This window comes from Cucurbita moschata, unplaced genomic scaffold, assembly GCF_002738365.1.
Source record: "Cucurbita moschata cultivar Rifu unplaced genomic scaffold, Cmos_1.0 Cmo_Scf00029, whole genome shotgun sequence".
NCBI classification, from domain to species: domain Eukaryota; kingdom Viridiplantae; phylum Streptophyta; class Magnoliopsida; order Cucurbitales; family Cucurbitaceae; genus Cucurbita; species Cucurbita moschata.
The window spans coordinates 854,378-864,638 of record NW_019268545.1 but is presented as its reverse complement, the minus strand read 5'-3'; the positions used below and the strand labels follow the sequence as shown (position 1 = coordinate 864,638).

The window sequence follows — 10,261 nt, the reverse complement described above, 5'->3', positions numbered from 1 at the left end:
CATCCAACCAAGTCCTAAGTAACATTAAGTTTTGATTAGAAGAGAAAGAGAACGAACCAAGTTTGATTGATATCCAATGCATCCATGAGTGAACCCAACACACTACTCTACCATCAAAATCAGGCAATCCCATGAAACAAAGGTATATATACCAGCACAATTAAGCTTTCAAACCCTTAAAACTAATACAACAAGAATCAACCAGACAACTTCAATGTTCCCAGCCATATATATAATAAGATAAGTGCAAAAATGCAATCAAACTAAGAAAGTCACTGAGCATACCATTGCCCAGATGTAGCAGAACAGAAGAGTCCTGTAGATGAATCATAATAATACCCCAAACTGCTACTGTAATAATAACTGAAGATAAAAATTCAAATGGCGTTACATACGTATACCGAGTCAAGAGTTCAAGGAAAATAACGGAAAAGAAGATATCTCATATAATATTGAGAAGAATGACATAGAGTATTATATTGTTAGGATCTTTCTAACAAGAAACTAAAGATACAGCTATGTTGCAATACCATAAGAAATTATAGTAGCAAAAGTGTTTCGAGAGGGAGAGGGAGAGGGCTGTCTGTGAGATCCCATATTGGTTGGGGAGGATATCAAAGTATTATTTATAAGGGTGTGGAAACCCTAAACCCTAGCAGATGCGTTCTAAAAGCCTTGGGGGAAAGGTATTATTGAGGAGTTGGGCAAATTTTGAAACTGGTATTATTGAGGAGTTGGGCAAATTTTGAAACTGGTATTATTGAGGAGTTGGGCAAATTTTGAAACTCCCTAGAGATGCAAACCCGAACAAAAAAAAGTGTCATGCTTTCTAGGTAAGTGGCACCTAGGAACCTGCCAAGACTCAGAGGTTCACCAACGGCCTAAATGGGGACATTCAGGGGCAAGTGTCGGCCCATACAACATACGACTATGTTGAAGCTGTCAGGGTGGCCACTCTACAATGCCAACCGCCAAAACACAAGGGTTTAACAATCAACAAGGCTTCAAAACAAGGTTCGACCTAAACTCTTCCAAGTCTCAGCAGCAAGCTCCACAGAGACAGTTTGATCTACAACAAGCACCACGAGGGCAGTTTAATCGACAGCCACCTTCAACTATTGAGAGACCAAAATGTGGGCGTTGTGGTAGAGATCATGATAGGAAGTGCATAGATGGTTCAAGAGCTTGTTTTAACTATGGAAAAAGCGAGCACCGAATGGCCGACTGTCCCCATGCTCTTTGGTCCATTGGTTTCTCTGCCTTCACTACAGATATTACCTTTGGTACACTTTGGGACTTGGTGCCCTTGAATCTAAAACTTTCTCCCGATGGAGGCTAAAAAGGACTTCTCTTGCCTGGGAATCAATGTAGTCATAGTTCTTTGCGAGCCAATCCATTCCCAAGATGATGTCGAACTCAACCATGTCAATGACTATCAGCGTTACCTCAAGCTGGCGTTCCGCTACTACTATCATTCCCTCACTGATTCTCTCCTTAGGGCATTATCGTGCCAGCTGGAGTAGACACTGCCAGACTATACTCTAAAGGCTCTATCTATCCCTATTCGTGCTTGTCTAACGAATGTAGTAGATATAAAAGAATGGGTTGATCCAGAATCAAACAAGGCAAATGCGAAATAACCCAGTATTGGCAGTGTACATGTCACCATGTTTCCTGCATTCGTGGCTCGACGAGCTGTGGTAGCGTGAGCCATGCCTCGAGTTTGTACCTGCCCACCTCGATTCCCGTGGTTTGACCATGACGATCGGTTGGCAAATGTCTTCTTTTTATGGGGGGCCATTTGGTGCCCGCTTTTTCCACCGTTGAAACAAGCTCTTGAACCGACCATGCACTCCTCGTCATGGTCTCTACCACAATGCCTACATTTTGGTCTCTCAATAGTTGGAGGCGGCTGTCGATTAATCTGCCCTCGTGGTGCTTGTTGTTAATCAAACTGTCTCCGTGGAGCTTGCTACTGAGACCTAGAAAAGTTTAGGTCAAACCTTGTTTTGGAGCCTTGTTGATGGTTAGGCCCCTTGTGTTTTGGCGGGACATTGTAGAGGACAGTGGCCACCCTGACAGCTTCAGCATAGTTGTATGTTGTATGGGCTGACACTTGCCCCTAAATGTCCCAATTTAGGCCGTTGATGAAACCTCTCAGTCTTGGTCTCCTCTGTGCGCACAATGTCTGGGTGAAACGAGACAATTGAGCAAACTCGTGTTCATACTCCTCCACTGTCATTACCCCTTGCTTCGGCTGTATAAATTCTTCTTGTCTCTGAAATCTGATAATCCTGGGATACTACTTTTGAAAGAATGCCTCTCAGAACTGTTCCCATGTCATTGGCCCATGTTCTCGAAGGAGCGGAGAACCGACTCCTACCAGAAATTAGCTCGATTCTTCAGCATATAAGTTGCACAATAGACGTCAAGACAGTTCATGTACTTGAAGGCTAACTTGATGGCTTCCAACCAGCTTTTTGTCGCCTCTGTATCCAGGGCTCGCCCCTCAAATTGTGGGGGGTCACACTTCTTAAAGTCCCTTAGGTAGCGAGACTCTTCGAATGTAAATTGATCCTTCTGTCCTTGTCCCGGTCAGTTCGCCAATACCGCATCCACAATGTTTGTCTTGGATGGTCATGGTGGTCTGCAACAAGTTTTGCAGCTCCTCAACAGACATCATCACCATGTTTGCAGGGTGGTGGGGTCCCTGTGTCTGGCATTGGGACCTAGGTTTCCTCTATCTCAGGTGTCTCTTGCGAGGGAACATCTGTGGCGTGTGCCCACCTACCTCCTGTAGCTAACACCGCCTCTAGTTTCTGGAGCCATATATGTCAATTCACAAATCTCAGGTTAAGATTTATACATCACGTCTCTTGATATATCGTCATATATTTCACATTCAAAACTTGACATAAACTCAATCAATGAGTTCAATTCACTGAAGTATCTCAATTATTTATACTGTTCTTGCTTGGGCGTAGTTGAGCTGGGCTATGGAAGGCTCTAAGACTCTTTAAATGGTCTATCGAACCTATCAACCTAAAGCTCTTATACCGATCTGTAACGACCCGCTTTTCGAGAGACTCGAGCCATGGACCATTATTTATTGACATGGAAATAAGTAAAAATTAAGTAGAATTAAATTTTTTTAAATGTGCATACAAAGAAAGTTTAGATTTAGTACGAAATTGTTTAAAAATACATCACAACTACATACTCACACGACGCACACACAACAGAACATGATATAGATAGTTTGAGAAAATCCAGAAATACAAAAAAACACCAAGGTTCGTAAAGAAAACATATCAATGGGTACACGACACCAATCTAGCCCAACACTCCATAGCCCCCCCCAACTCGTGTGCGCCTCCGTCGCATCCACTCCATCACGTCTCATCTAAAATGAGTATATAAAATATACTCAGTTCGTTATTAAGTCTTATTAATTTTGTTTATACGTTCAGAATCTTATTCTCTTTTAAGTATTGTTACCTTCTCATTCTTCTCTCCCTTGTTCTTAGTCCTATCTACACCTATAGCCTTCATAATATTCTTAAGTTCTCTAGATCTATAGGTTAGTTATTTATGCTAGTCACTCATCATCATCACCATATCTCAAAGCCCTCGAGGCGCGAGGTGCTCAAGGTTCAGGCATTCTAGGAATCGACCAACTCTAAAGTGGCCTTCGCTATTTATGACAGGTTCATTTAAAGGAAACTAACTCGCAAACTTCCTATAAGTCCCCCACAAAGTACTATCTACAATTACAGGCCAGTTCTATAGTTATTCGGACCTTTGACAATCGAGCCAGGTTTACGATTAAAAGTTAGTTGGCGAACCCCTAATCGTCCCCATATAATCGCTAACTCACATGCATGAACAATACATCTCGTCCAACTCTAATATACCAATGTGGACCCCTATCACTCGTAACAGGTTCACTAATAGAAAGTTAATTGGCAAACTTCAAGTCCCTACAAGGTACCATCAATAATGAAATGACCAGTTCTATAGTTATTCGAACCCCTGACAATCGAACCAAGTTCATGTTTAGGGATTAGTTGGCGAACCCCTAACCGTCCCCGTATAACTGCTAATATCGGAACATATGTAACAAAGACATAACTTAATGATCTAATCATGGAAACCTAGTCATATATCATATATCTCAATCGTAAGACAATTCATACGCGCTTCAATAAACATACATAATCACATTTAACACGTCTCATCTCAACTCATTCTATGCTCAAACATATATAATCGGTTTTCCATAATATGCAGTAAATCATACTAAAGACATGCTCTCAATTTCGGTCATATCGTAACTCAATAGTTTATTTCTCAATAAACGTGCATCATAACGTGTAACATACTTTTACATACATCAAACCAACTCATTTCATGCTCAAATTTCTATGACTTACTCTTCATATCATACTTTCATGCATACTACGAGCATAGCTAATTCCAAGGTTCCAAGGTGCCACTTACCTGAAAAGCATGACACGTTTGGACACTTTTTGGTCCGAGTTTGCTTCTCTGCATAGTTACAAAATTTGCCAAACTCCTCCAATAATACCTAGGTTTGTAAAAATGAGGAATACCTATATTAACGTACAGCTGACCATAAATGATGAGAGAGAGAAAGCCACCTGTACCAACACTCCTGAGATATAAAGTAGAAGAAAAAGAAAAAGAAATGAAAGACAAGAATAGGAAATGGCAGAAGGGGTGGGGGGTTTGACCGAGGAAGCAAGGTTGAGCAAGAGGAAAGAGGCGAAACTTGAGAGAAGAGCAACAAAACTCGAGGCACTCGTGAGCAATGGCATTGGGACTCAAACGGCTGAGAAGGGGAGAACTTCGACGCTAAGCTTCTAGTGGTGTGTGTTAGACGAACACGACTCTCCACAATGGTATGATATTGTCCACTTTGAGCATAAGCTCTCATGACTTTGCTTTGGGCTTCCCCAAAAGGCCTCATACCAATGGAGGTAGTATTCCTCACTTATAAACCCATGATCACACCCTAAATTAGTCGATGTGGGACTTCCATCATCCAACAATGTGATCACCGTTGTTTTTCCCCCCAAAACCCTAACGCATTCGAGGGAGAGGTTGGTGGGTTTTCATGGACAACAAGACGCAGTGTACTGAGAGTGAAGAAGAATCTGGAAGAAGTCGAAATCCGCTGGACGCATTTTTGACCCGACCCGACCCGACCCGACCCGACCCGACCCGACCCGACCCGACCCGCATGTACAGAATTGAAACCCGATTACTCTTCAGCCTCCATGTTCTCATTATCCTGTCAATTGGGGGAAAATGTTTACGGGGAAATTAGTAGCTCTCCTTCCATTTAACTTTAACCTTAAAAAAAAAAAAAAAAAATTTGAAAAAGTGACAAGACAGGCTATATTAAAAGAAATTTTCTGTTCTAGTATTTCGAAATAGACGTCCAAATAGGAAAGGACTCCCTGAGGAACGGAAGACAAGCGTACTCGAATTTTAGGAAAAACGTTGGCTGGCCTTACTATAAGGATAGGTTGGACAATTGTTTGATACATGACGACACGTGCCTAATGGCCTCTGCACGTGTCATTTATGCTTTATACTTATGATGCATGACATGAATGAGTTATATGATGATGATGGATGATAACATAACGATGAAAGATTGTGGAATTTCCTTAATATGACATTATTTTCCATATTAAGATGAAGTGCATTTTTTAAATGTCACGACGACGATTTTCTTAGGACACAACCCTAACCGATAATGAAGGTATGAAGATCAATTTAGCTGACTAGAGAAAACCGATAAAGACAGGCTTTTAAGTTGTAATGATCCTAAAAAAAAGAACATACACAATCTTCACCAGTTGATGAAGAAACCAACCAGTGATAGCACTAAGCAAGGTACTAAAGATTAAATAATGAAACTAAACCTTACCTCATAGCTCACTTCAGCTGCCGATGTATCATTCACAAGGCCTCTGTTCTCTTCACTAAAGAGGTCAGCAGTCATTTGATTCGGTCGCTTTGCACGATCTTTGGCAGCAAGTCGAGGGTCTGTTAAATCATTTAGATTTGGGGGACAACCACCGTGGGGAACAACCACTTTCAGGTTGTGATATTCTCCCCTACTTAAAATAGTCATCGTCCTCGATGACTTCAGGTTGTGACATTCTCCCCCACTTAAACTAGTCATCGTCCTCGATGACTTCTTAGAGAACAACCATTGTTAGGCTGTGACACTCTCCCTCACTTGAACTAGTCATCGTCCTCGATGACTTACCTGAGGGAACAACCACCGTAAGGTTGTGACATTCTCTCCCACTTAAATTAGTCATCGTCCTCGATGACTTACTTGGGGAACAACCACTGTCAGGTTGTGACATTTTCTCCCACCTAAACCAGTTATCGTCCTCGATGACTTACCCGAGGGAACAACCACGGTTAGGTTGTGACATTCTCTCCCACTTAAACTGGTCATTGTCCTCGACGACTTACTCGAGGCACAACCACTCTTCCGATTGTGCCAACCCACACACCAGACCTCCTCCTCCCTACTCTCTAAGCAGAGTTACACTCCAATTAGATGCTCACAGAAAAATGGTCAGCAAATTACAAATTTTCGAAGAACTTTGTTCAGTATATACTCATTGTAAACATGACAATTTTATATTCAAACTTCTCACAAACATAATTTTTCAGTTCTAAAAATTAAGGAGCAAATTAGATGGAAATTTTTTAATCTTAAAACTGCTGTATACATTTCCATGAATTTAAGACAAACTAAAAGGGGAAACTCCTTGTTCCTCCCCTGAATCATACAACCAACAAGCTAATCAATTGAAAGCGCAACGAAAACTCAATTCGGAATTTGTGTGAGGCTAAAGAACTCCAAACACACAAGAAAAAGAAAAAGAAGAACATTAGGATGATCGAGGGTCAACAAATTGCGCAGAGGGTTTAATGGAATCACTGTGTTCTTCTTGTTGTTGAAAGAATCGAAGATTGAGAGAAGCGCAAGGAAGGCAAATAATTAGAAGAAAGAGAGAAGAATTAGAAACTTACGCAGTGGGTGGAGAGAGCCGCCATGTTCGTCTTCTAAGGAACGGCGCTTTTGGTGTATTGTCCTCCATGGAGGCACCGAACAGAATGAGCAACGGGCAGAAAGTTCTCAAGAATGTTATATTTCTTTAAGATTCAAATATTTTGCGTTTTTTTTTTCTTTTTTAATAATAATTATAAAAAAGAAACGGTTAGATTTTATATTTTGTTCTTAAAATTCATTTAAAAATAAAGTTTATTTATATCTTACTTTTTAAAAAAGTTTAAAATATTAATACAATTAAAAAATATTTACGAATTTTAAGCATAGTATTAACTCTATTAACGTCTTTTTTTACCGAACGAAAATCATTTATCTCTTCAATTTTAAAGTACCAAAGTTAAAATTTGATAAAAATTTTAATTTTTTTAATATAAAAATATTATTGTTAATTTTACTTTTATAAGGGCATTTTTGTTAAACAAACATAAATAATACGTATTTCATATAATTTAAAATTTTAATTATGTTTCAATTATTTTAAACATTTCAACTTTACTCTCGTATAATTAAAATTAACTCTAAAATTTTAGGAGAATTTTGTATAATTTACCTTTATTTTTATTTTTTTACCGCTAAGTAATTCAGTTTGAAGTAAAATTAACCATTGAGATCATTTAAATTTAGTTTAAAATATTCGAAATTTAGTCTCTAAACTTAAAATTTTATAATAATGTAGTTCTTAGACTTTCAAGATCGTCTATTTTGATTCTTAAACTTTTAAATATATAATATTGATTAAATTGGCTTAAACCCGATGATACTACTTACCTATAGCGTTAAAATTTTATGAATTTTTTGATAATCAAATGTTATAAAGTTATAAAATTATTCCATAAAAAATGATGAAGATATCAGTAATGCTCATGGTATCAACCTTTTTTTAACGGTCGGCTACTTTGGTTAAATTATCTTTTTATATGAACTCGTAAATTCTTTTGTTTTTTTTTTTAAAAATTTAAATAAAAGAGTTAAATGATCACATTTACCATTTAGCCCTTTAGCTCCATGTTTTATTCTTTGCTATAAACACATGCCATTGCAACACTTAGCTTGAGATAATCATCTAATTCTACTATATTTAGTTGCTAAGCAAACTCTCGAGGAATATTAAATCCTAGATATTACTACCATGTCTTGATCTTGATACTTTGAAGTCCTTAACTATTTCACGACCCTTAATGACCACCAGGTCAACCCATGGCCATGGTGGTCGGCGGTTGACCTGGTGGTCGGCACATGTCACCTTACAGTTCATCGTCAATCTCAAGAGAGAGTTTCACAATCAGATATCAAGAAAATTGTTGTAAAATTGCAAGAGCTTGTAAAACAGGTAAGTCTATAGGTTATTTGTAATCACAGAGAAAAATCATATGGAACAATATACATCATCTAGCAAGTGATTCACTATGGTACCACCGATTATGAGAATAGTAAAAGCTAAAAATTGCAATATGCTCAATATGACGATCAACTAAAGGAACAACGGTATGAGTCGTGTAAAGTAATGAAAGGAAAAGCATTGTACTAGAACCAAATTGAGCTGAAAAACTCTTGAGAATTAGAGTCCAAATCATTATATTCGCAAGTTGATATATAAAGAATATAAACAAGCAGCTCGTTGTTTGTTCGTTTTGTTTGTCAAGACTTTCTTTTTGTGTACAAAAGGGATGGTCAAATGGGCTGTCATAACTAGACCTAATATTATGTGAGATCCCACGTCGGTTGGGAAGAAGAACGAAACATTCTTTATAGGATATAGAAACCTCTCCCCAGTAGACACGTTTTAAAAACCTTGAAGGAAGCCTGAAAGGGAAAATCTAAAGAAGATAATATCGACTAGTGATGGGCTTCGACTGTTACGACCTTACTTAGATGTGTCTACTTGAGTGCTAATATTGACACAGAGTAGTAAAAAAGATGAAAGTAAGAGAATGATGAAGTTCTATCCATACATGATCGTATCCACACAATTTCAAAAGCCACATTATCCATACAACACTGAATTTGACAGAACATTTTGCTTTCAGAAGATCTAAGAAACCAAACTGGACTCAAGAAAACAACAGAACCTACTTATACTTCTTCGATCGTTACGCTAATCGCCTAATCGCCCTATCAGCAAAAGTATAACAAGTGTCAGTGATAGGGTGAAGAAAAAACCTTAAAGCCAAGTGAAATTCTGCTCTTCAGACAGTGAAGATCCTTTTGCTGCTTGAAGTTGAGTTGAACTTTGAAGCATGTAAAATTGGCTAACTATGCTACAATAGTTGATCGGTTATAAATAATGATTATAAAACCTACAATAACTTGAACTTTTATAAAAAAAAAAGTAATCCTAAAACAAGCCCTTGTTCTCAAAAACTATTTTCAACAAACAAATCAACAAAAACTAAACCGTAGTAAGTAAAAGACGTTGGGAGCGAATAACTTGTACGTTGTTCTTCAATCAAAAGTGATTTGAATTTTACTTATTCGTATTGTATAAACTAATGCTTCACTATGTTCAAAATAATATATTATGCACCATATTCCTAATCAGACTCAACCAGATTAACCATAGATATTTTACACTAAAACTTCACCCACGCAGAATAAGGAAAAAGGAAAAATACCAACACCCTAATTACCATCAAATATTATTCTTTACCACCGAGAGTTTGAATTATTGCTTCCAAGAGCTTGATATCCTTATCACGCTTGTTGATTTCCTCTTGCTTTGCACGCAATTCATCCATGTGCAGTTGAAATACCTCTGCAGTATCATTCAATAACATTAACAGAGTAATTTTAAAGAACACCCATCTCTGCGTGGAGATTTCTTATGGTACTATGCTATTGAAGAACAATAATTGCCTATTAATCAATATTCCGTCTATTATTATCGTTTCTATAAGAGACAATCACACCGATGGTCATTGGATTTGGTTAGACAATGTGTGGAGAAAGTCATGCAGCGAGCTATCAAACAATCAGTCGTGAACTCCAGAAAGGAAAGAAAGAACTAAATACAACCAAAGTCACCCACAATACTTCTTTTCCTTTATCAATACCGACTTCCCCTCTTTAAACATTAGTATAAACTATTTAGCCCAACAGCAGTCCTGATTGGTTGGAAAAAAAAAAAAAAAAAAAAAA

The 10,261-nt window shown here is 38.1% G+C and overlaps 2 protein-coding genes across 8 annotated transcripts in view; both read right to left on the bottom strand.

The window, feature by feature from the left end:
• Positions 1–2,702: 2,702 nt before the first annotated feature.
• Positions 2,703–7,187, bottom strand: LOC111463801. Of its 6 annotated transcripts, none has more exons than XM_023107714.1 (3): positions 7,087–7,187; positions 4,501–4,588; positions 2,703–2,819 (listed from the first exon to the last, which is right to left on the bottom strand). In XM_023107714.1, the coding sequence occupies exons 1-3, from the start codon at positions 7,152–7,154 to the stop codon at positions 2,730–2,732; spliced, it is 246 nt and encodes an 81-aa protein (XP_022963482.1). In that variant the 5' UTR covers positions 7,155–7,187; the 3' UTR covers positions 2,703–2,729. The 6 variants fall into 6 exon arrangements, 5 of the variants coding, with proteins under 5 accessions (XP_022963482.1, XP_022963480.1, XP_022963481.1 ...); XM_023107712.1 differs by lacking the exon at positions 7,087–7,187 and adding an exon at positions 5,960–6,248; XM_023107713.1 differs by lacking the exons at positions 2,703–2,819; positions 4,501–4,588 and adding exons at positions 2,826–3,403; positions 5,960–6,101 and having other exon boundaries at positions 7,088–7,187.
• Positions 7,188–9,036: 1,849 nt separating this feature from the next.
• LOC111463800 overlaps positions 9,037–10,261 on the bottom strand; it is a 4,436-nt gene continuing 3,211 nt past the window's right edge. The window contains exons 3-4 of one of the 2 annotated variants that reach the window (XM_023107708.1): positions 9,774–9,878; positions 9,037–9,384 (exon numbers count right to left, since the gene is read on the bottom strand). In XM_023107708.1, coding sequence (XP_022963476.1) covers positions 9,380–9,384; positions 9,774–9,878 — 110 coding nt within the window. In that variant the 3' untranslated portion in view covers positions 9,037–9,379. Of the gene's footprint in view, positions 9,385–9,543; positions 9,879–10,261 lie in introns of those variants that run through there. The other variant, XM_023107707.1, reaches the window with a different exon arrangement.